The sequence below is a fragment of the Rhopilema esculentum genome, chromosome 15 (assembly GCF_057945365.1).
Source record: "Rhopilema esculentum isolate cy_ngs chromosome 15, ASM5794536v1, whole genome shotgun sequence".
In the NCBI taxonomy this organism is placed as follows: Eukaryota; Metazoa; Cnidaria; class Scyphozoa; order Rhizostomeae; family Rhizostomatidae; genus Rhopilema; species Rhopilema esculentum.
This window is the reverse complement of record NC_142829.1, coordinates 5,819,535-5,846,518: the sequence shown is the minus strand read 5'-3', so window position 1 is coordinate 5,846,518 and position 26,984 is coordinate 5,819,535. Positions and strand designations below refer to the sequence as shown.

At 36.0% G+C, this 26,984-nt stretch overlaps 2 protein-coding genes across 2 annotated transcripts; both read right to left on the bottom strand.

The window, feature by feature from the left end:
• Window positions 1-332: 332 nt before the first annotated feature.
• Window positions 333-22,701, bottom strand: LOC135685692 (protein FAM76A). The gene is made up of 10 exons (XM_065201704.2): window positions 22,565-22,701; window positions 19,027-19,091; window positions 18,463-18,523; window positions 16,101-16,256; window positions 15,412-15,542; window positions 14,206-14,331; window positions 12,977-13,052; window positions 8,661-8,723; window positions 6,061-6,162; window positions 333-2,576 (listed from the first exon to the last, which is right to left on the bottom strand). The coding sequence occupies exons 1-10, from the start codon at window positions 22,655-22,657 to the stop codon at window positions 2,490-2,492; spliced, it is 960 nt and encodes a 319-aa protein (XP_065057776.2). The 5' UTR covers window positions 22,658-22,701; the 3' UTR covers window positions 333-2,489.
• Window positions 22,702-23,528: 827 nt separating this feature from the next.
• LOC135685695 (uncharacterized) lies at window positions 23,529-25,089 on the bottom strand. Its single transcript, XM_065201708.2, has 2 exons — window positions 24,829-25,089; window positions 23,529-24,372 (listed from the first exon to the last, which is right to left on the bottom strand). Exons 1-2 carry the CDS (start codon window positions 24,963-24,965, stop codon window positions 23,646-23,648), a joined length of 864 nt encoding a protein of 287 aa, XP_065057780.2. The 5' UTR covers window positions 24,966-25,089; the 3' UTR covers window positions 23,529-23,645.
• Window positions 25,090-26,984: the final 1,895 nt, after the last annotated feature.

The following is a 26,984-nucleotide window of genomic DNA, read 5'->3' as shown; positions in this document are numbered from 1 at the left end:
TTGCTACTTCTCCATGTATTGAATATTTGAAGAAGTCGTGTAATCAAGACTCCTTTTGTTTGTTTCCATCCAGAAAAAAATTTGTTGGGTCAAAATTATAAACTTAACCTGAGCATTCATATCCTAGATATAAAAAAATATCTCTCTGGTGTAACAATGTATAGAAAGAAAACAGAAAAATGCTCACTAGCGAAGCATTTTCAAGAAAGTCATGGAGGGTCTTCTCTGAAGAGGATTTGAAGAAGAGCAAAAAACAATCGTGATGTGTTCAGAAGGGATGCCATGGATTCCCCATGTTCTTGAGGAATAAACCGGCGATTTAACAGACCATCTTTCAGCCAGTTAAATTGTTATATTCAATTCTATATTCAAATTATACTCAATATTTTCTATATTCAAATCCTGGCTTTCTAAAAAGTAACGTAAGTGGCTGTTCTAAGTGATATTCACCTAAATCCATACCTTTGTTTAATTTAGAGAAGGTTTGAGAAAGGGGAAGGAGTAGATTGTGAAAAAGGGAGAAGGAAAATGAGAAGTATCTGGCATTTTTCTGGCATTGCAGATATTTTATGATAACAGTTTAAACAAAAATTTAGATCTTGCTATGAGTTGGATTGAGTTCCACTGTTGTTTCATTAAAGTGGTCAAGGTGCCAGGGCGGGATTAAGGAGTCTATTCATTTACAGGTATTTTAGAGTACAGCTGTGATTACATATGGCTTTGTAGAAAAGAGAAAGTTACATGAATTTTGGGGAAAATATGTTGGTGTAAAACTGTAGGGAATAGAAATGAGTGAGAATTTCTATAGACCATGGTATAAATGGTTTATATATATGACACATTTAAAAACTTTTGAACTAGCCACATCGACATGTAGTCAAAAGCATTCCTTTCACGAAAGGGGGAACATGCACAATGATTTAACGGGGAAAACAGTTATTTGACGAAAACAGGTTTACCCCATGTGCCTCGTGGCAGTTTATAAAGTACGCATAGAGAACAGAGGATGGGAAGGGAGGAAAGAAAACCACCAGAATGGGTCAAACCTCCAGAGAAAAGAGTACATTATATGAATCGAATACATTTCTTTTCCTCTAGGCATACACTATGGATCAAACTTTTAACTATTCTTTCTCTTTCTTTAAACCTTTTTATGGAAAACTGGGCATTTAACGTTTGATCCTTTATTGGTACAATTTACGGACTAAAATGAGCTAATAGACCAGCATGTTGCTCGCACCAAACAATTGACAGTACAAAGACGCAAAGTTCGAGGACACACTATATTCACACTTCAAGTTCAGAATATATGGATCAAAGAGTGATCCTTTGTTTAGGCAAAATTTAGACGCACTTATCAACAAATTCCAATACACCATAAACTCCTGATTATAAAAAAACTTACAGTTAATACGTTTTTAGATACGGATCTTAACACAAATATTACATGTCATTGAATTCTTAACAAGAACCTCTACTAAGCACTGTTAAAAATGTACAATCTTAGACAAACTGATTCAAGTGTAGGCTGCAGGCTAAAATAAAAGTGCAATGAATAGAGCATGCACATAGTATCCGAGATGGCACCGAGATGGCAAGTCTGGCACCTGAGAGAAGTAAGGTAGAAATAAAAAGATTTAATAAACGGAAGAGGGGTTGCATTCCAAAACCAATGGATACCCTTCACCTCGAGAAAAAGGTTAACTTGGCAGGTTAGTATACATGGAATGCGTCTAGGTATCCTCCTTCTTTACCTCTGACTTCAAACAAAGTGATGAAAGTCGTTTGTAGCACAATCATGCAACGAAACTCCCTTCACAATCATGCAACGAGCTTGCAGAATAGATTCATCTAAGATGACAACTCAACAAAGGGAGTATCTATCTACTGCACACTCTGCTACAGGATATCCGCACAATTATGAATCTAAAATTTGAACAGGCAGAGTTATGAATATTCTGAGGTGGGACCAAAAGCTTTTTCCGTGCAAAACGATGTCTTTGCTTGGGAGTACCTTGATGGGGGCTTAAGTAGCTCTAGTTGGATGCTGTCTATACGACACAGACTCGAGGGTAATAAATGATTAACATTAGTTGTATAATTTGTTTCCCATTTTTTCTTAAAAAGGAAACCCTGCCTTCTTCCCACATAAAGCTAACGCTAAAGCCTCCTTTAAGAAAAAGGCCACTACCTCCTTTTTAACCTTGGAATCTACTGCTAACTGATGGTATATTGAAATACTTGATTCTCAACCAACGGTATTCGGTTAGGTATAAAATTGAACATTTTGCTATAAGATTTGGTTTTTAAATTAAAAAAGTTACAAAAAGTTTTGTTTTTAATATCGAAATCAACGATACATGTTGAAAAGCATCCTTCAAAGATGGATACAAAGACCAATTTATTCATAAATTTACATAACTGTTCTGGTTAAAAAGCAACCTACCATGGAGGCATTTATAGAACACACAAGCAAGAATCTCACATTTTCACGATAGCATATCCGCTCTTGTGTCGGTTCGCTTGGCAGCTTTTGTTGCTTGCGAAAGCTGTTTCTTCAAGTTTCGGTTCTCCTCCTGAATAGAAAAAAGATCATCAAACTTGCTACATAACGACGGGACGCTAATTGGATTTTGCAGACAGATGGAAAAAATCCATGCCTAACTATGCAGAAAACAAATGGAAAAAGCATATCATTACATACATACGAAGGATGTCAGGTGTAAGGGATTATACGAAAAAGAGAAAATTTAAACTAAAGATCCACATACTCTAAAGCAAAAATTAAAAAAGCTTTCGAAATAAATCATACTTCCAGGGACGCTCATTTCAAAAAGGGTTTTCTAAGAGTGCTAGAAAGCGCGCTCAATTCACAACGGACAACTCACAATAACGGACAGCTGCCAATAACAGACAATTTCTAATAGGGAACAAATCACTGCGCATGGTTTGGCTGTCAGTACCATTACTGTTAAGTTCTTCTCAAAATGAACAGAAGCCAAATCAAGCTAATTCCTTTGAAACATTGAAAAACTTTTGATAATTTTGGGTCTGTTAATTTTTTTGGATACCTTTAGGTGAATTTTGATAACTCCGGATGGATCTCGTATATGAAAAGTTTGAATGACTACCCTCGGCTATACAGTCGGTCTTTGCCATCCTAAAGACGTTTCATGGACATTTAGTTTCAGAACATTTTTTATTTGTATTCATGCTTCTGCTAATTTTTTATTTATATTTTGCTTCTGCTCACAATAGTTTGAGCTTTTTCTTGAGTTTTTAAGAATTTTTTAAATAAAATAAAGCAACCTAGGTTTTTACATAAGAAATACCTAAACCAATAATATTTTGAATGTTTACTTGTTATAACTAGTAAATAAAACCTTAAGAAGCCAGATCTTAAGAAGTTGAAAACTTAAGAAGATAAAATCTGTAGAGGTTAAAATCTTAAAAACTAATTGTACATTAACAACAACAAATTTCGTCAGGTAAATTTCGAGGATAAACTTCCTCGAAAAAATTCCCAATGGTTTTAACAAAGCAGAGATAGCAAAATGCTACCAATACTATAAGAGGCAAAGCCAATAGCTCTGTGGAGCCTTTGGGGCTTGAGAAATTTGATGTTACCCCCTTGCAGCTTTTTCACACCCAACAGCATTTCAGGAAAATCAAAATGAAAAAGGTATATATTCATTGTTAATAGGGAGGCAACTTAGAAGAGATGCCTCTAGCAGTCAACGAGTCTCTATTCTCTATCAATCTGGTATGAAAGTTCATAAACAGAGCATTATTTAAAGTGTAAGAATAAATATAAGAATCGGAAAGTATAGAGCCATTTCTATTTTCAAAGGTGGTCTGGAAATTTTGCTGTCTTATAGTTCAAATTTTGTGTTGAAAAGCTGGAATAAATTGAAAGAATGAAAGAAATAGTACAATTGAACTATAAAAGACAGACAAAAGACAGTTAGAGCTACTCTTATTGAGCGATGGTGAGAATTAATGCAGTTCAAGAGCCAATATTGATGATGATGATGGTGATGATGATGATGATGATGATGATGATGATGATGATGATTATGAGGACAATGTAAATGAAGATGACGCCGTTATTTGCATTGACTAGAATAAAAAGATAAAAAAATTTGATTATTGATCTGCACTCTTTTTTTATAAGAACAATTTTATAAGAACACGAGCCTCAAAACTGGTCAAAAGTTAAGAACAAATTAAGAACAAGCTGAGGCTGAGCTTCTGCAAAATGCAATTTTGAACAACGTTTTTTCTCAAAATCGAGGATTTTTAGCGATGTGTGGGTGCTTTTTCGGTGAATATTCAAATTTGTCAGCAAATTAAGGCTGTCTCACTCACTTTGTTGGCAAATGAGGCCTGAACACCTCCTTAGAGCGAAAAAGCTAGCAATAGCACTGTTTGCACCCTCTTAATTTAAGAACAAATTAAGAACAATCCAGCCTCAGATTTTCGAAAAAATTGAGAACAGTCAGCCTGCTGGTTCTTATAAAAAAAGAGTGTAATGCGAAAGCATTTCTTTGGGAATTCTCAAAATTCTTAAAGGCAAATAATTTCGCCGTGACCAATAAAATCTAGTGGAAGAAATTTTCGTCAAAATATTTGTCCAAAATTTTGTCACGGCGATTTTTGCGGTTTATGTATCTTGTTTTGTATTGAAATTATTTCCTTTATCAACTAATACACTATTAATCGAATTGCAAAAATACCAGGAGAGTCATGTTTGTGATCTTAACAAAATAAGGATTGACAAGGAACAAGGGCCTCAAAATATAACCGTATCAGTGACAAGCTGTCATCATCAGGAGCTATGCGATATTGCTTCCATTATTTATTTCATAGAATATTTTAAATTTGATTTTCGGAATTGAAAAATTGAATCCATCCCGCGTTTTCCAGTAGAATTTGTTAACTAATGCGTTTGCAAATGTCAACATCAAAAGATGTGGCAGACACTGCAGGACTTCACAAAGCTTAAACTGTTGACACAACAGCGCCATGTAAAAATAAGCTGAAAAAATAATGAAATCGTATTCAATAAACGTCGCGCGTATTTGCAAAACTGAAACCTAATAATTCGGCTAATTTAAGGGCAGCTCCTCAAGGAAATTTGCTTTTTGTTTCAACTTGTTCTGTTAGAGTTTGAAGTCGTCAGAAATTGAAAATGATTAAAATTGATTTCAAAGGCGGCAAACTTAAGAACACAATTAGGTTCTATTTCTATCAGCTATGATTTTGAATTTTATTTTCTCTAACAAAACAAACGAAAATTTTGTGCGAGTGAACCGTATCAGGGAGCCTGCCAAGCAAAGAGCATATTGCTGCAAAACACGCAGCAGTAGGGTAACATAGCACCTATAGTAAAAAAACAAGGAGGAAAAAGGTTATAAAGAAGAAAGGAAAGAAAAAGGTAAAAAAAGAACGAACATCATTAAAATGTTAATTTGTAATTATGTTAACTTGTAAGTATAGTAATTGTGTTGGCGATGGGCCATTTCAGCCTACAATCCTTATTGTAAAAAAAAATAAATAAACCAATTGCCGATAACTCAAGAGATTCGAATCCCGAAGAAAATCGCCAGTTTATTCAACTTTCTTATGATTCGTGAAACCGCATTTGATTTCGCGCAGTGCTCTTTTCTAAATACCTCTAGGCAAGCAAGGTTTCGGAAAATATCTGGAACAATAGTTGTTATTTGCAGTAAGAAGGTGTCCGCTTCTTACTTTTTATTTGCAGGTGTCCGTCCTTGGGAAGTGTCCGTTACAAGAAAATTTCATTAGTGGAGGTTTTACTATAGTTTTAAAGTTTTACCACCCCATTGTCTCTTGACATCGTTGTAAAGTACTTAATATTGAAACTTTTATCGCTTTTTATGCAAAAATAAATGGCAAGGTAACAGCCCCCCCCCCCTCTCCGTAACGCAACAACTTTAAATGGGGTGGTATGCAACAGCTAAGATAGGAGCAAACATTGTATCTAGTTACATGTTCAGCATTTCACGTGGCAGAGAATGTATAAAAAAAGAACCTTACATTGAGGTTGTTTATAATGTCCATCAACTCTTTCTCGAGTTTCTGCGTTTTCTCGCGTAATTCTTTGCCATGTTGCCAGGTAGCCGCCTCTAAGCTGTGTATCTGCAACATCAAATATTGTGCATTTAAGCTGAGAATTATTAAACAGATATAGTAAATCAGCAATATTTGAAATGGGAGCGAGGGATGGCTGAATTCACCCTTGAAAACTGGCGTTAGGGTACCAAGCACCTTTTGCTATGATTGTGTGTTACATTTTTTAGACAGACATTTTCACAGGAATCAAAAGCATAGTGAATACCAACACTTTTTGGCAATCGAAATTTTATACTTATATCAATTATGTGTTTAATAATCTTACACCATGTCGGGCCCGCAGAATATATTTATTCTCATAAGCCCCATGTGAGTTGACTAGCATCGTTTCAACAGCAATCACAATGAAAAAGATTTACATTTGACAAATATTTGCGACCGACCAAAGAAACTCTCTCCCCGAGCTTAAAATGTATTGTTGTAATCTTGTTACCTGATTGGGAAGGGGATCAATGAGATTACCCGGACATCTTTCCGGCCAATCATTGCTCACGAAACAGAAGTTTTTTGTTCATTGTCTGACACATAAATACACGAGAAACGATAGAAGGTAAAAGCGGTGGGTTGTAATCTGTAAGGAGCCAAAGGCTACTCCCTTCAAATTCACACAACAACCTTCTTGCAAGACCAAAGAAGCATAAAAACTCTTTTCTTATAAGAACCAGTAAATTTGAGTTCAGGCTGATTGTTCTTAATTTTTTCAAAAATCTGAGGCTGGATTGTTCTTAATATGTTCTTAAATTTATAGGGTATAAGCAGTGCGATTGCTAGCCTTTCGCTTAGGGGAAGTTTTAAGGCCTGCGTGACAACCCTTATTTGACGCTAGGCATTTGCCAACAAATTGCGTGAGACAACACTCATTTGCCACCATGTTTAAATACTCACCAAAAAAGCCCCCACACATGACAAAACATCCTGGTTTTGAAATAAAACGTTGTTCAAAATTGCATTTTACACTAGCTCAGCTTGTTTTTAATTTGTCCGTAACATTGACCAATTTTGAGGCCGGTGTTCTTATAAAAATACTTCTATAGGATCGGAAGTTCTACGTTTTATCCACTACACAACAGAAGCCGTAGCAATCGCAGGTGGGCACATTTAATATACATGGTATCAGGTGCCAAATGGGCAGCAGCCAAGATCACAGGTGAAGAGGGTGAAAAGTATTAAACTGTAAACCAAACAAAAGGGGAAACTCTTAAATATTCAAGCTACTTGATTTTATTTCATCGTAAATGTCATCCCTTCATATTCATAAAATTAGAGCCATTTTCAAGAGTTTATTTTTTCAGAGACCTCAATAACCTACTGGGTTACCCCTACCTAGGAGCCAATAAAGTGTTTCATTCCCTTTCTCGAATAATTTATTTTAAATCAGAACCTACAAAAAGTCTCCGTTCTCATCTTAACTTTGAAGTGTCAAAAGTACCATTTTAAGGATTCATCGTATAGGATTCAATTTTTCGAGCCATTTTGAAATTTCGCAGTACCCAGGGCTAATTTCGTCAAAAAGTTTGCCAACTTCCCAAGATTTTGTTTTCTTTCCAAGATCTACGTCCATTTAACAAAACAATGATCAACGATTTATAGCATTTGACGCTAGACGACAGGCAACTGTAAGAGTAACAAAAATGCAAAACTAATTATGACTCGATGAGACAAGGCTGGCTGGGCTAATCTAAACGTTAAAAGTGCTTGATGTCTTATGTTGAATATTAGCCACTAAACATTAATTTTAAAACAATTCTAACTAGACTGGTGGATAGCAATCGGATTAAACTATTCATTATCAACTGGCGTGGGCACATCTAAACATTCACTTCGGCAAAAAACGTAGGTTTTGCTGATTACTGATTACTTATTCATAGACTACTAATAATTCGTGTGAACCAGGCCAAAGAGCATCAATATTTGATGTGAGCTAACAGAAGCGATTGGCATTCTGCGTGTTTATTCATTGTTTTGAATCTAAAATGGTGATCTAAAAGCAGCAAGACACTGTATTTATATGACTCTGTTGCCAATTGTGAGTCGATTTTTCATAGGATTTGGATTCAATTTCCACGGTTTTTGCTTTTAAACCAACAAAAAACACAAAATATCATGATATCAATAGATAAAAACGAAAATACTTCAGTTTCTTTTTAATTATCAGCACTTAATCACAAAAATCATTTTGAGATTAGTACATTTTTAGCCTGCTTATTCTCATTGTAACTCAAGCTTTATTTTCTGGCGTTACGGATTATTCTTCACCTAAATTCCTTATAAAAACATACTCTTACGTAGCTTATAAAGTTCTCGCAAAACCAGCTTTTGGGGACTTAAAGGATGGATTTTACAAAGGGTCCTTAGTCAGGGGCTGAAAACCTCAGATGAGTGGACCTGCCTTCCCCCCCCCCCCCCCCCCCCGGTCCAATCTTGCCGCCATCCCTGACCGTGAGATTGAAAGATTGCAAAACACACGAAGCAAAACAAAAAGCTAGGATAAGCGTCCTACAAACCTTTTTATCTTTCTCTAAAATTGCCCTTTCTTTTGATTGTAGTTGTTTCTTCAAAACAGCAACCTGCAAAAGGCAGAAAATAATGTACTCACCACAAATGATTGAAATAAAACATCATTGCTTTCAATTTTAAGAAGTTCTAGAAGGCATGTTAATCATTGCATGACAAAGAAGGCAACCGACTGGGGTTTTAAACGTGTTATTCTTGCCACGAGGTGTTCAGTCCGGTAATCTTGTTATAGTAGACCATTTAAGAAGGCTTGATTAAAATGACACAACTAAAATTGACATTTCAAAAGAGACAAAAGGGACAAAGGAAGAAGCAGGCGACTCTTTTCTAAATTTATAAGACCAAATGGAAAACAGGGAAATTAAAATATTAAAATACTTCAACCAAAGGGGAAAGGGTATGAGCAATGAAACCTAATAGACTTCCAAAGTGTGACGTCACCAAAAACCGATTTCTAGAATTTTTGAATTTTAACCACATTACATAAAAGATCATCACGAAATACTTTCAAATATGCAAAATTAAACAAATATGTCGAAAATTGATTGAGATATGGCCAATGGAAGATTTGAAGTTTGCTGATGATTCACTGTTATTTTGGCTGCATAATTGTTCAGAAAGTTATGAACAGAGACCAAAATACAAGGTGTGATGGGAAAGAGCCAATACACATGTGGCCATATCTTTGCCAATTCGTAACACAATTGACTGATTTTGCATATTTAGAGGTATTCAATGATGCCCTCTCAGGTTATGGGATCAAAATTCAACAATTCTAGAAATATATTTTTGTGACGTTGTCACTTTGAGCTTATAAGAGCCGAGTATATGTTGATTTGTAGGCCAGTCTTGTCTGTATCAAACATTTTTCAAATATTGCATATTGTCGCAGAGACTTGGAGCAAACGTAGCGTACAAGCATTACGATATTGAGCAACAGCCTTAATTTTTGCCCCATTCCACTAACAAATAAAAGATGCCGCATTATTGAAAAATCTGGGACTGGATGAAAAGGTTTATTATTTAAGATGACTATTTAAGACGGTAAAAAACGTTTAGCTTTGAAATCAACCAAAAATGAAAAGAACTGAGTGCTAATCGCGAGCACCCGAGTATTACGTGTTCACGTGGAAATAGCGCGCTTTCAAATGGTTGCGTTAGGAGAAATACCACCCTTGAAGGTACTTTTGAATGCTAATGTTTTCAGTCAAAGATTTGTCGTTGATTTGTAGTAGAGGGAAAACGAGCAAAGCCAAAACATGTCTCTCCCCCAAAACAATGCCACAACTATCTGAAAGGAATTCATTGGGCTTCATCGAGCCTAGATATTGCATACAAAAACATTGTTTGGAGGGGGCAACGGGGGTGCAATAAAAATATCCAAAGATTTAGTGTAGTTTACCAAGACTTCTGGTAGGGACTGCAGATAAATGGAACATACAAAAAAATCTAAATTGTTAATTATCTCGAAAGATGCTGATCAGAGCCGTGCAGGACTTGTGATCTGATACACCGCTCTAATTAAATCTACATTGATTTACAGGTTTAGCCTTAAAGTTGACTTTACTGCACGTAAGCTGATTTTAAATATCCCCACAGGCTTATTAGATTCTAGAGCTCTAGCGTCCCTTTAGTAGTTTATTATGGAATAAGAAGGATCCCAGAATCTACAACAATTATTTGAAGTTGATGAACTGTCTTTTGCAAATTTACAAGAACCTTTTATTGATACTTTACCTTAAAATTATAATTTACAGCATAAAACTTAAAATGCTAAATCATATGAGCTGCCAATTACTGCTTTTAGTGAAAAAGTTGAGATAGTTGGTAAACACAGTACGGTTTGCAACCATTTACTTAATAACCAGCCGCTTGGCTTCGTTTTCATTTAGTGAGGTTTGAGCAAATCATAAAATGTGCAAATTCACAGCACAAAACTTTCAGGGTCTTGCTTTGCAGTGGTCAAATAATTTCGCCAGCACAACTTGAACAGGCAATCTTACAGACAATGAAATAAGTGTGGCACTGCCAATTAATGTCATTACAAAATTCACAAACAAGCAAAATCTGCTTAAATAAACATTCACTAGGAGTCTCACCTTGCAAATACTTATATTCTGAGTAAACGTTGCAGAGTTTGATAGCGTGAAATTTTCTTCAATTAAATTCAATGAATTGTTATAAACTTGTTTGAAAACGAGGTAACTTCTGGGTTGGCAAGGGGTTCCATACACTGATCTATAAAAAAGACTGGATCGAGCTTCTAATGTGACCAGAGTGTCGCCATCCGAGAAGAGGGCCCCAGAACAGCCCATGCTAGGAGACGGCCTTAAGTGTCAGTCCTAGCAATGTTTTCAGCTGCTCTGGCCTTGTTCTTTTTCAGCAATCATACACACAGCATTGCAGCTCTTACGAATTCATATCGTTCAAGTATTGGTTTTGAGGAATGGCTTCCCGCTATTGTTTGGGGCCCTCTTCCTTTTAAAATTGAACAGGCTTCAAACTTTGGTGTTTCAAGACAATAGGAAGCTCGATCCAGTCTTTTTTATAGATCAGTGGTTCCATACAGCAGAGGGGAAAATTGCATTTGCCATGCGCGAAGAGCTCACAGGGAAACAAAAACAAGCTTTTTGTTCTGGCCCTAGCAACGAAATTGAGCCTGTAGATATGGATGACCATCTTAGTTTGGTCTCGTTTTAAACTCACACATGACTCACACGCAACGTCTGACTAGGCAAGGCGGGAAAGTCGAAGTAGAACGCGCTTCAAACGCAGGAATGGATCAACCAATCAGAGCAATTTTCCCCTCTGCTGGTTCCATACACTAAAGAATCCTGTATCGAACTGCCACATTTCTTGGATAAGCATTACATAGTTTCGATCAGTTCTGATAAGGGTAGCTCGCATGAGGGGTTGCGCTACAATATATAAGACAAGGTTTTTTTGCAGCAGACAATTAGTAACAAATTATTGCAGAATCTTGTAACTTCTTAATTTACCGAAATCAAAGGACAAGCCCTGGTTATATCACTTCTAAGGTACAAGAACCCCATAGAAATGATATAACAAGGAATTCAAAATGTTTTTGCTATATGAAAAAAATTAAAGGGGCTGCTCTCTCCTCGATTAGCTTATCTATTGAGAGAGTTCCTCCTTAAGAAATTTCTGACTTACAAATTCCCTTCAAATTAGTTTCAAATTAGTTTCATGGCTTTGTATACAGCTTTTTTATTTATTATCATCTTATTGTTGTTAGATGAAATTTGTATGTTGTTTTGGGATTTTAAAATAAAAATTAAACTTGTTTCAATTAAATTGAAATCGAGTATGATATATGACGTAAACAATTTGTTTAAGACTTTTAGGGAAGACACGGCTTGCAATAGTTACTATATGTTTCTGCATACAGACATTGCACGAATAAATAACGTGAAGAAATTTGCTTTTCGATATTTTTGGCATCTGCCATCGGTGATTTGGGATTGGGGACTTTAGTAGGCTTGGCTGCAAAGGACTAATAAAGGCAGCTGACAACAACCAAACTACATGAGAGCTTTATCTGAACTAGCGATCAAAGGAAGAAAGAGCTACAATAAATCCAGAAGGGTTTTAAGCAGGAGTGAAGTGCTACAGGTGTGTGAAAAGCTCAGTGGTAAGGGTCTCGGGCCACAGATCCAAGGTGGTTCGAGCCACTGAGATGACCAAACTTTCACTTAAAAAGAGAAGAGTCACCAGCTCTCTCATAGTAATTACGATGTTTGGTCACACCAACAGGAAGGACCAGGATACTGCTCAATATTTCTTAGTGTCCTTAAAACTTACTCAATATGCACAGATTCTGATCTAGATGGTAAGAGATACATATTAAGCGTTATAGGACTCGAGGGGGGGGGGGGCGACTCAAGCGCTGGGTGGGGATTCGAGTGGCACAAGGTGACGAAATTTTACTTTTTGCAATTTTTTTGAGATATTTTTGTAAAAGCTTTCCCCTTCTTTTCTAAGCACTACACAACTGGTTTTAAGAAGTAGCACAATAGGCCTATAGTGGTAGTTATGGTTCATGAAGCTTTCCAAAGTTAACTGTCTGACAATGCCTGATGTTGGAAACTTATTGCTGCTTAAGCGAAAATAACAGCAGGAGAAACTTCTGGAAGATGAAACCTCTGCTGTGCGTAACTGATAAGGAAAGATAAGGCGCTATAACTGCTTGTCAATAGAAAGAGCTAACTGAGACAGCAACATTGCAGAGATCGTCAATACAAAAATGCCTACCAAAAACGCGAATAGCAAAACAAACGAGAATTACCTCGTCTTTCAAGGAGGCAATCTCCGATATCTGATTTACCAGCGCTGTGTCGGTTGGAGTATCACGGTTTGCATCGCTACAATGGAAATCAACGTATATCATAAAACTATAGTTTATCGTATCAAAATTAGCCTATTGAAATGTTACGCCCTAAAATTAATTATCATTTGCGACACCATAGATTAGTAGTTGTCTCTATCCAACTCAAATGACTCTTAGCATCCGCCCCTACTACAATGCTCTTAGTTGCTGTAATGGCTAGTGCAACTGCTACTGTTTATTCCAATATTTCCAATATGGCAAAAGCTCAGACTGGCCTTACTGCTTTTTCTTAAAGATTGAGCTTTAACAAATAGCCAAATACTAACTAACAAGATGTCTAAGTCTTGATGTCCTAAAAGGATAGTCTTCTGCATTCATGTAATATCTATCTTAAAGTCTACTTTGCTGATTCGCATAAGAATTTGTTTGCTAACATAAGCAATAGTATCTGCTATAAACGGTACAACCTCCAATTTCTCCTCAGTGTCAACCAATGTCTTATTGATGCTATCGTTATCAGAACTATTTCTATGCGTGATTGCTTGCAATACTAAATGATCTATTAACAGAGGCACTTTATTTGAAGAAACAGAATTATCAGCAATTAAAAGCAGATTTTGATGCAGGCATCGTATTCTATCTTTTGCATTTCAGCAAGCGCTCTAAAAATTTTGCATCATTTGTCTGCAAATGATGGTACAAACAGGAAAGTTTATTGGGATACCTGAACTTTAGAAACAGTACATTGTTAAACTTCCTTTACATATTTTATCATATTTTTCACTCCTTTCTATCAGAGCAGAATTTTACTGAGAAACCTGAATAAGATCTTCATTGCTATGTCTTCCAGCAAAATATGTTCTTATATACATGCATCGAAAGTCCTACTGAAACAGTTCTTTGAATTCACATTTGGTCAAAATAAAAATAACGATTTGAAATAAGGGCTGATCCAAATCCTAAATGATAATTCCAAATTTTTGCACTTCTAATATTACAAAAAATTCACCCATCAAAAAAAGCTTAACAAAGAGTGGTTGCTGTTGGGCAATTCATATGAATCGCAACAATTATCTTTATGCAAAGAGGTTATGTTTATTTTGCATCTATTTCCATGCAAACTATCGTCTGAAATCAAGATAATATGCTGCTGAAATTTAAAATGAAATTCTCTGTTAACCCCAAACCTGTCTTGGATATTCTGAAGACCAAAGATCATGGGACTGTTGCTAGCCGAGCGATTATTAGAAGCCGATTCAACAGCTGCAAGCCTCGACTTCATTTCATCTACTGCCCGATATTCAGTCGATGTCCTGTGACAAAAATAATCAATTATTTGCACTTTTCTTACATTTTGTTATCTCGTGAAATTTTGTAACCAAGTGATTTGCAAGTTAGTTTAGCTTATCGTGTTTCATGTTTATCTAGTAAATGAACTTGACTGTTAAGAGAAGGATTGGTTACTTTCACTTAACATCATTGTTCAAAATTATGGCTCTTGGATGATTGAGCATATCGAAAAAAGGCTGATGAACAAAATAAATAACTTGAAATAGCACGGACGAGTTTCGCGTGTGAGCAGATCAGCACAAAGCATATTAACTATCACATATATAACGCGAAAGCTGCATATACCCGGTGATTTGGCGACTTAGAGGGGTGAATAGTAATTAGGGAATAGTTAAGTAATTTTAATTAAGATTGATAGGCATGGGAATGTGAATTTAGCAATCACCTAGCCAGATGTCGGACCTGATTATGTTGAAAAAGTCGCCCAACATTCAAAACCACTGATTTTGACAAAGCGTGTTGTGTTTAGTGGGCTCAGCTCAGTGCCCATCCCTCTTATTCATATCCAAAAGTGGCTAGAGTTAGCACAGAGCTAAAGAAAGCATTCTTATCTAAAAGAAGTAGGCCGGACAAAAACTGAGTCTGCCTGGTCAAAACAGGATGAAAAGTCAGTCTAAAATGGCCAGTCATTAACATGGTGTGCTTTTGGAAAATAAGATTCGCCATCATTAGATTCAAGATATTTGTAACACCTATGATAAGAGCACAGGCAAATTCAACGAGACCGGTTATGATGATCATCAAAAGACCAGTTGGCAATCAACCTTACTATCAATGCAATGATCATTTATAAACTGGAATGTAAATAAATATTAAAATGCGGCAATTACCAAGCGGCAATCACTTAATTAGTGCAATAACCAAGGGGCAAATCACTCAAAGAGAATCTTATACACCTTTTCTAAAAATCCTATTGTTTTATCTGAAAATCCCCAGAAATCCTTTTGTTTAAGGGAAAATCTCGTACGCTATTTGCAAGAGTGAATTGCCCCTCGGCAATAACGATTACAAATGCTTGAACAAAGCTGACTGTCATTGCTTACTTCTTCCGTTTTTGCTGATGTTTATCGGGTCGAACATGATCGTCATTTTTTTCTTTAGCTCGTTTCCTTTGCTTCTGCAAGTGTCTCAGGAAGTGTTGAGTGCAGAGCATACACAAAATTTTACCATCAACCTAGGAAAGTGCCAAATTACTGTTGAATTATTAGTTAAGAAATTGCTAAATATTTGGCTACACAAAGAGTTATACAAGGAACAAGAAAGCTGTTAGAATTTTTTTGAATCAATTTTGTTAGAAATAGATGGCTTCCAATAAACATGTTCAGTCGATACATGGATGACGATTGGGGGTGGGCAAATATTCATTCAGATCTCCTAGTTTAGAATATTCTAAGATAAAGAGTGGTCCATTGACTTGATAGACTTCAAAAGTAATTGAGAACAATATTTTTGGAATAATTTAATGACAAAATATTTTCAAATCCAAAACATGGCAAAATTTTTTGGTTGATTCATGAAATATTTATCAAGAAGCTATTTATTTGTGGGTCTACTGCTTGTTGTTATTGATTTGACTTATTGGGTAAAATCTTTCACATTGATTTTATTGATATGTTTATTTGTATCTTACTAATTATGAAAATAAGGCTTTTCAGGTACATACATATAAAAACCAAAAAATCAATATATACAATATCCATTATTTAAAATATTTTGATGAGAAGGGGAATACCTTGGCTCGCGATTCCTCACTTTTTGCAAATGCACATTTCACCCTGCACTGCTCACAGACAACTGGAGAGCCATATTTCTTTTCTGACTTTGTGCAATTGGCACATTTTGACCCTTTGAATGCGGCTCTTATGTGACAGTATTGGCAACTCTTTGGCTTGAAAATAAGAATAAGGTGTTATTTGAAATAATTGTATCAAATTCAACAGTACAATAATTGTATTGGCTGAGATACAAGAACATATTTTTTTTCCACACACAGTCTTACATTCACAAGTTCTTTGTAGCAGCCTAACGCTCTTCTCATAACAGGAAAAGGAAGATTATTGCCATAAATCAATTGCAGTTAAATCAGAAATCAGTTAAATCATATCAAAAAAATTATCACCATGAACCTTTATAACCTTTTTTTATTTCTTCTGATATTTTGATATTTTTTACATTTCTCAGTTTGAAACTGCATAATTAAAACTTCATCACATAGAAGAATTAAGCCATGGTGAAACATGCAAAACATGTTACCACACCTTAAAATTAGAAATAAAACAAAAATATTCAATGCTAATTGAAGGATGGTCAGATGCACTGAATATTTCATCAAACATAGAAATTATCATATAAAATCAGAAGAACCCTGTTTACTACGACAAGAACTGGATTGGGGGGGGGGGGCATTTTGGTGCACAAAACCTTGTTAGCAACCATAGGTAGGTATTAAATGAATAAAATACTTGATGAAGTGCTTGGCAAGGTGATCAAACACATACAGAGCATTGAGGCAATTGAAAGTTTGGTGGTGTTTTGAACTCCAATTAAAATCAGAATTCTAAAACAATGTCTTGGAAATGCTTTTGACCTGGCTTAAAAATGTATAAAGACCAGTTGAACAAAGATCAGGGGCGTAACTTGGCCAATAGTTTTGGGGGGGTGAAAAGGGTTTCTGCCCTGCAAAACTGAGTGGTGCCCTGCAGACCTCGTAGCAACGGTTTGTCTATAGGTTACTAGTGAAAACTTTACCAGTGTACACTGGTCTTTACCAAGGACAAACTTCTAAGCAAAAAAAACAAACTTGAAACTTCATTGCCTATGAAATTTCTATTTCTCTACGCGAGCGTAAATTGTTTTTTATATTCACTTCATTTAATGTTGGTTTGCAAAATTAAGCTAATAAACAGCTAATTGGGGGGGTGGAGGGAAGTGGGTACATGATGTAGACAGCGCAACGAAATTTAACCCAGTGGGGCTAAGAGTCGAGTTTAGTGAGGTAGGAGGACCCACCATGGTTGGGTCCGACGTGAAGAAATTTTTTGAAATTATACCTTGTAAAAAGGGCTAAAAAGCATCTTTCAGACAAAAATTTAGCAAAATACTATTGTGCTAAAAGAATTGATTGTTTATTGAAAATATTATTGTTAATTGGGAAAAAACGGGAGGGGGATGTCATGCTAAAACTCTAGTGTTAGACGTTGGGGAAGGAAAGAAACGGCAACCGTTCGTTTCAGATTGCACGTAGTTGTGAATGACAGAGGAAGATGTTGTTTTGATTGGGAGAATTTTTTTTTCCTGAACAGAAATGTGCAGTTTCTTGTATCAAGAAGGCCATGTTTACACATCCAAAATTATAACATTGCAATGATGCAGAAAATGATTTACTGAATTAATGCAAATAAAAGAAAAATAATAAAAATATACGTGAAAAGTTAGCAATTAGATGAAACAAAATCGGTATCTTAACGATTTATTATGTTTTTAAGTTCATGCACTGTTAAAAGATAATAGAAAAAATGATAAAAAATCCCTATCTTGACCAAAGAGAGAAGCTCTCACTCTCATAATTTTTTAATTTTAATTTTTGCGGCTCTGGTACCCAGGGTACCATTGGCTATCACTTTCGGTAAGAAATGCTTTCGCTTTGCAAATAACGGAGCTTTTCCTTACATACCTGTTCCGTTCTCTAAAATGCAATGTCAGGAAGGGAGGTTCATAACAAATACGATATTTCCATTTCAAAATTCCTAAACGGCTCTTTACGAACTTCAGAGGTGGCATTTCTGCGTGGCAATAAAGCTTTTCTTGGCGCCCTGCGAAATCTTCGATTGCCCTGCGAAATCGACAATTTTTTGGATTGGGGGGGTGTCACACCCCCCCACACCCCCCCGGTAGTTTCGCCCCTGACAAAGATCAATAACTGGTGAAAATCAGAAACTATTTGCTTGAAAGATTTTTTGCATCAAAAATTCAAAAATTCAGAAATTAAAGTTTTGTGGCATTTTACATTAAAGGAAAAAGTAAGGGCTGCAGATAAATACTTTGAGAAAATTGTCTTCTTGGATTTAAACAACCTATCAGCATTATTTCATTACCTGGCCATAAGATTGTGTGTTATCTCTGCATCGCTTGCAAACAGGTTTGTCATTTGTTTTCCTTAAAAGTAATATTATATTACAATTTTCATAATTGACAAAATGGAATCATCAAAGCCATGAAATTCCTTAAAAAGTAAACATAATGACAAAATACTTTTTGGAGAAGATCAAGAAAAATTATGTAGTGTAATTATGGATAGAATCATTATAAAAACTTTAAGGAAAACTTGACCACTTAAGATTCCAATTTCAACATCAAACATATTTCATAGAGCTTTGCATATTTCACAACATCATTTCATGTACAAATGCATAATTTCTGACAGCAAATGATACAAAGCAGGTGAAATGTCGACACACAGAAGAAGACACCAAAGTACAGAAGCTTCTTTGATGACTGACAGTGTGTCTTCAAACCAATTTAAAACTTGCTTATTTTACATCTTTAATCATAAACAATATACATATCTGTATCTATGAGATTATTGCAATTCAAATAGAGAAAGAGAAAAATCACAAAACAAATAATATTTATCTAATATCTAATAACGTCATACAAACCTCATGAGATGAAATTCCATGCGGCAGACAGAACAGGAAACCAATGGATGCTTTTTGCGACATGACTTAAAGGGAAAAAAATCAAATTTAATATAATGGACTGTCACAGCCATTTTTCAGAGCTAAGTGTATAAGGCTGGCAGTGTTGTTTTTGCCCACAAATGGAGATGTACATGATAATCATCAATTGAGATACTGAAGTAAAGTAATGGATACGGTACAGAACTTGAAAATGGCTTTGAAAAAAGCAAACATTTTACAACATATTGGCTTAAAGCTTTTTCATCTGACACTCCTCAGAGCATAAAACGTCAGAATAAGAGTCCGAAAGAACACGATGAAAAATATATACCCAGTTGTGGATTGAAATAGGCCAATCAGAAAAACACAAGCACAAGACCGGTATAGTTGACCAATCAGTGCCTCGTGCCTAAAGAAAAATTACCACTGGAGTCCAAGACATTACCACTGGAGACAATTTTCGACTTTGCTGCTACATTTCTGAAATTGACCAGCAGACAATAAAACATACTGCAGAAAAACACAATAGGAATATTGGCTTGCTAGTAAGGAAACATTTTGGTGAAATGTTGAGCAATACCAAACAACATATTTTCAATTTATTGGATTATTCTCTCTGATACTGAAACATTTGTCTTAGGTAATGGACTTGAATTTTGTATACCACCCCAAACAATCAACAGAGAGGAACTCTTTGCTGAATTTAAAATTTTACATGCTCAACTTACCAAACATGAGATTTCAAACCCTTTGGAATTTAACAAATTACGAGCACAACTAAGTGTCTGGAATGGTAATTTTGAACAAAAGGGTCTGGAATGGTAATTTTGAACAAAAAGGACTGCATCAAAAAAATAGAGGTAATTCTCAACGACAAAGAAAATTTGCTAAATTGGCTGATGTCGAAACACAAGACAAAATGGGCAAACTAGAGCAGAAACTCCAAAAATGTTTGTTGGAACTGGTCAACTCAAAAGTGTTGAGAAATTTATGATAGGATAAGACCCACTGGCTCTCATCGTCCACAAATGTATGGCCTCCCTAAAATACACAAGCCAAACATTCCACTTAGACCTATCTTGTCTATGCACAACACGAACTGGCTAAGTGGTTTTCTGAAGTTTTGGACCCTATTCTTCAAAAATATGCAAAAGATTGCATCAAGGATTCTTTTACGTTCGCTGAGTTCATGCAAAACTTGAACATCAAAAACGAAACATCTTTCATGTGTTCTTTTGACATTAGAATTCTTTTCATAAATGTCCCTTTGAGTGAGACCATCAAAATATGTGCCGATGCTTTGTACCGGAGCAAGCTTAATAGCCCACCATTCCCAGAGGAAGTATTCATTGAACTGATGGAAACTGCAACACGTTCAGTTTAATTCAGTTTTAACAATGAAATGTACCAACAAAAGGATGGTGTTGCCATGGGTAGCCCTCTGGGACCTGCCTTTGCCAACATCTTTGTTGGCTTTTATGAAGAGCGTTTGTTCGACTACAACCAAAAGCCAGGTGTCTTTTTTCGGTATGTGGATGACACATATACCATTTTCTAAACAGAGGCTGATTGTGATATTTTTCTAAAACACCTTAATAGCCTACACCCAGCCCTCCAGTTTACATTTGAAAAGGAAGAAAATGATTGCCATTTTTAGATGTTTTGGTCGAAAAGTCCAACACTGGATTTCTTACCTGTGTATATCATAAGCCTACTTTGACCAGTCAGTACATACGCTGGAATTCATTTTGCCCAAAACAACGCAAAGTAAACCTTGTCAACACTTTAGTACATAGGGTACTTCTAATGATTTGCTCGAAATCTAAACCGCATGCTGAACTGGAAAAACTTAAATTGATCTTTTTGGACAACGGCTATTCAGAAGACGTCATTTTATCTTAAAGCAAGGTGAAGATCGCAAGTTTTGCGCTGCTCAAAAGTTTGGTCCGCAAAAGTGCCCAGTTTATTTGAAACTGCCATGGATTGGTAACACTTCCTTGCAATTCGAGAGTCAGATTAGGCAAGCCATAACAAAATGTTTCTTTGCTGTCAATCATCGTATTTATGAATTTACATGCCAGTGTGATTCTGGCTACATAGGATGCACAACCCAAAGATTGAGGGATAGGATAAAACAGCATGTTCCTTCCAACATAAGAAACAAAACTGTCCCTCAAAGAGAACAGCCTCCTCTATCTTGTAGGTCTAGAAACACTGTTAAAACAAGTGATTCTGCCATCGGTCAACATCTTTTAGACAACCCAGATTGTGCAAAACTCTATAATGACAACATGTTTCGGATAATTGGAAGAGCCTGGTCGTCCTTCCATCTAGCAGTTTTGGAATCGATCTACATACAAACAAAGAAGCCGCTATTGTGTAGACACGAGGCACTGATTGGTCAACTATACCGGTCTTGTGCTTGTGCTTTTCTGATTGGCCTAATTTGATCCACAACTGGGTATATATTTTTCATAACATTCTTTCAGACCCTTACTCTGACGTTTTATGCTCTGAGAAAAGTCAGATGAAAAAGCTTTTAGCCAATATGTTGCAAAATGTTTGCTTTTTTTCAAGATAATTTTCAAGATAATTTTTCAAATATTTTTTGAATAAGAATTTAGAAGAGGTAGTTCTAATTTCTACAGGTTGTTCCATAATTTTGCACCCATTTATCGAGTCAATTTCAAGCCATACTATGGCAAACTGCACACTATCAGTTGCAACCTGTGTGCATGAGGCATTTAAGCCGCAACAATGCTCATATATACATTAAACTAAAATATACATTATTTTATTAATTTTGTGGGTTAGGTGCAAGCGCATGAAATCAGGCCTAGCATTTGCAAGTTTTCCTTCCTTGTACTTGGGTCTTGATTGATAAGACTTTCTTGACTATATTGATAAACAAGACTCCACACACAATTTCTAACAAATTATTTGATGAACTGCAAATTAAAGATTAACTCATTGCTGTCCCTCCTCCTCATAGAGGTGCTAACTTGCATATACCTGTGAGCGACAAGCAAGTTTTCTAACTTGACCAGGCATAAATTAAGTGCAAAGATTGTTAAGAAGATATCAAGCATATAACAAGAAGGTGTCATCATGCAATAGTTTATTACTGTTGCATTGAATATGACATGGTACATCATATATTTCAAAAGAAACGAACAAAGTTCACGGTGTGCTTGCACGTGAGTTTTCTTTTCCTAGTAAGAACAGAAGTGAACTATTTTTGACTGTTTCATCAATCATGCATAAAAGTCTGGCCATTTGCATAAGAACAATTGCTTCAAAATCTAGAATAAGCTTAAAATAAATTTTAATATATTGTTCATCTATGAAATATTTACAAAAGGCCACAAATTTTTGAATCAATGATAAATACTAAGATTAGAGTTGAGGTAAGTAAACAATTTACTGTTTTAAACTCATCACAAATCGGCATTATAGAAAATGAATGAGTTGTAGACCAAAGCGAGCTTGATTTTTGTTATGAAGCTTTAACACTTACCCGACAAAGTTGCTGATCAACAGACAACTCGCTAAATGGGTGTTTGGTATGACAATTCGTGCAAGCAAAGAGAGGATCACCGCCAGACGCCATTTTGACGATATTTTGATCGGTAAAATTCTCGTTTTCACGCAACTTCAAATCGGTAAAATCTGAAAAAGAGGTTACTCAAGCTAGTACCAACATCTCTAGCAGGGCCCGCGCCACCAATTTGAAAGTGGGGGGGCCAAGGCTAGGAAAAGTAGGGGGCCAAGGCTTCATACCCATTATACTTCATCTCTTAACTACTTTCTTTGCAAAAAAGGGAGCATGGCTGCCCCGGCCCCCCTGTGGCACAGGCCCTGTCTAGCCCACGTAGCCCCCATTGGATCTGGGTTTGCTTCCAGGATCTTTGAGCATAGGTTGTAATGCTTTTGAAAGGAATTTTATACCGGGCTGCCACTTTTGCAGCTTGTAGCATTTTAGGACAGGATGAGATTTTTTGTGATGTGTATTGTCATAGCAGAAAAAACTGTTATTTTTGGTTTGAAATTCCTGATTTCTAGGAATCAGATTTCAAGATCACTAGTTAGAAAAAAAGATAAAACAATACTCTTACTTAATTGGAAAATTACTTCATGTTAGCATAGTTACCAAATTTGTTAAATGCGTTGATATGAGAACTTGACTAACATTTAGGATTGTTTGACTGTCTTGAATTGAAGCAGAAATTTCGGATAACATGATAAAGCATTTACACTGATTAAAGCAAATGAATGATTTCTCTTATTAAAGAAGGTAACACTGTTTTGTCAACTTTCAAATGCTACTCGCAAAGAATAATGTTTTTTCACTTATGTCAGAATCTATGACAAGAGTTTCATCAAAACCTACAATTACAGTCCCTCTTCTTGCTTCAAGTAGCAATATGTTCACAAAGACAAATAAGAAGTTAAAAGTAATCAGATTCAAAGATATGAAATGCTGCGAATAATAATTCACCATCAATCAAACTAAAGTTTTTTATCTAACTTACAAACTGCAACATTTAAGTTTTCTATTTAAAATAAAAAATATTACAACTATAATCAAAACAGTTTCTTTACTGTCTAAGGTTCTCCCAGCGACCAGAAGCTTCAATCAGCTGATTTCTATATTCTACAAGGTCTCTCCAGTTTTCTGAGTTACTCAACAAGTTGTTATGCTTTCTTATCTCTCTGTTAAAAGTTTTTGTTTTCAGCTCATACCACCTTGGCTTTGGTCCCCTAGTTTCCTCAAGCTCAGCATCACACTTGAGTTTTAGCAAATATGCCTCTTCCAGTTTCAATTTTTCTTGTTTCAGTCTTGCCAGCTCAAGCTCAAAGGGGGATCTGAGGCCTAAAGATCTTCGAATCTCCTCTCTGTAAGTTCTCAAATCTGTCTGTTTGAAGATATCCAAATCAAATTCTTCAAGTGGAGTTTGTGAAATATCTTCTTCATAATCCCTAGCAAGAGTACCTTCTGCAGTTGCTTTCATAACCGATGCAGTTAAGGGCTTTCTCTGCATGATTTCAGAAAAAGGGAGTGAGTTTTCATTGGGTCGATGAACTGGGTTAAGAAACCACCCACCATTGCCATCTTCTTCCCTATAGGCGCTACCAGAAATATCCTCTAAGTCAATTGCTAGATCGTACTTTTCAGGGTCAAGCTGGATTTCCTCTTTATGGGAAGAGGCATTTTTGTCAAGCAGTAACCCAACCTGAGACTTTGGTGGCTTGTTTGTTGATAACGGTGCTGAAATTGAGCGTTGGTGCCGCTTTGATTTTAAGCTGGAGCCCAATCCTTTTTGGCTTAAAAAGAAAAGTACAGATACATATACGGAAGGTACAGTAGCTATATGCAGATGGTGGAGTACCTAAACATTTCAGTCTAAGGTGGAGGGTTGTGAAAAGTAGAAATTTACTGATGGAAACGTAATTGACAAAGACAATTTTCTTTTTTCTTTTATACATAGCATCCAGGCTATTTTAAAAGAAAAATTAACAACAATTTTATTGGCCAACTGAGTATTCTTTCTACCAAACTCACAATAAACTGGGGGTATTGCACCCCCTAGAGCCTCACCAAAGACGGTATAAATTGTACATTGAAGGTATATGAAATTTTGAAAAGCATCTTTCAATTCTAAAAATCAAGATGCTTTTGCTCTAGGATAGCAACCGCTATCCCTACTTAGACGCAAACATGTGTTCGCAACTTTTAATATGTGGAGCAGCTTTCGTCTTTCAAATATTTTTAATACCAACCTCATCAGTGGGTTTTCTCCAGTAATTTGAAGCACGTTGTTTGATGACTTTTTTACTCTTTCTGGCGGCTTTGACCGTGTAATTTGGAGTTCCCGCTCCTTCTCCATATTTTTTCGTGCCATGCTACTTATGAACATGCTTTTTCAATATTCGTTTCACTTCAATTCAAGTTAGGGACATTCAACGTGAAGCAAACCAAGTTGTTGCTAACGGACTTCTAAAGGTTGTCACTGTTGTCAACAAACAGCAACAACAACATAATGAAATCTTTCAGCTCCTCCTCTTCTCTGTTCCGAGTCCTCTGGTCCTCCGTAATTGTTTATCCTGGAACATACTGGAACAACATAACTTCTCTTTAAAAATGTCGTGTCAGGAGAAATAAATTTTCTTTCAATATGTTGTTTCAGGATTACGGAGTTTTCAAAACTTTTGGAAACTAAATGGATAGCTAACGTGAGGTTAAGGGGTATCCAGAAAATCCTTAGTTAATCTGTATAATCGGTAATCGGTGAGGTGAAATAGCACCTAATTTTTCTTCATTTATTTCTTCGTCATTAAAATTTACTCTTGATGACCCGCCAACCAAGCTAGTTTTGAAGGTCCAGCTACATTATTGTCGAAACCTGAATTTCCTCACCAAGTTTGTAAATCTTAGAAAATTGTTGCCAATTATGTATTTGGTTTTCTTTAGAGTGGAGATAATTTTACGCCCCCCCCCCTATTTTTGCATGATGCATTATTGGCCATATTTTTGTGCGTGAAATCGTGAAATCTCGATTTTTTGTGCGTGATTTCGTGAATTAAAATTATTACGTGAAGCGTGAAACACGAGTTTTCCTTGCGTTATGTCGTGAAAAGGCTTTAACTATCCGTAAATTCGTGAATGAAATTTTGAATGATAATTCAAAAAAATTGCTTCGATTTGGTGCGTAATAAACCAACAATAGTTAGATCTCAGATTAGCATTTTGTTGAGTCACATCACACATGAGTCTCCATAGACTCCATAGTCATTATTGAATTTCCTGTCGTTTCTGCTAATTTGTATTTCTTGGAACAAACCCTATGATGGGTATATTGCAGAGATGTATGACGAGTGGTGTACCGGAAACGGCGTACACCAGTAAACCGAAGCAGGGAACATGAAGCCAGCACTGAGGAGCATTGTTGTTTAATGAAATTTGCAAGCGTGACAAATGATAAAGAAAGTTTTTATCATCGAGTCACTCCAAGGATGTGGAGTTAATTTGAAGACAGATTTTAGTGAAGACGGCAAGATCCAATGTTTTTCAGGAATTTAAGAGATTTTCTGAATTTAAGAAAATTTAAAAGATCAAAACTCAAGCACCTTTGTGTCAGATTTTTTAACGTTTTAGGGTGTCAGGAAGAACACAAGCAAATATGAATCTGTGAAGATGCGCTCCAATACGACCTGGATATCATGGCTTTACTGAAACTCACATCAAGGAAGAGACGACCACCACCATAACACTGAAAAAGAACAACAAAGGAAAATTTACAAGAAATACCTCAGTGGAACTACTTCGATTGATGCCCAACTGAAACCATAATTTCAACTTTTAAGTGAAAGAATTTCTACCGTCTTTGTCAAACTGAATAATGGCCATACCATCAACATTTTTGTCACCTACGGTCCCACACTAATCAAAAGTTAAGAAGATCCCAAATGCAGAGAAAGTTTTGTACGACCAGCTCAACCAAACGACAGCACGATACAGAGAGAAGATAAACACTTTCTACTAGTTACGGGAGATTTCAATGTGAAAACTGGGTCAGGTCATACTAGGTTTCCAGAAAACATTGGGAAATATGGAAAGGGACTCCTGAACAGCAGTGGAGAACAACTACTTGAGTATGCTAAGGACAACAAACTCATACTAACCAACACGCTATTTCCACTTATACTCGCTCACTGTACAAGATGGACATGCTCAGAACGCATCAAATCACACTTTGCTTTTGATGAACTAAAAGGACCAAATCAGCAAGGGAAGTGATGAAAAATGGAAATCTTTACTGGATACTGAAAATGACATTATAATCGGAGAAAAGCTCTTGCACATGACAGCACATGACGATGGAATCAATATTCAACAGCAAATATACCAGTAAATCCATAAAAATTAGAATCTTCAA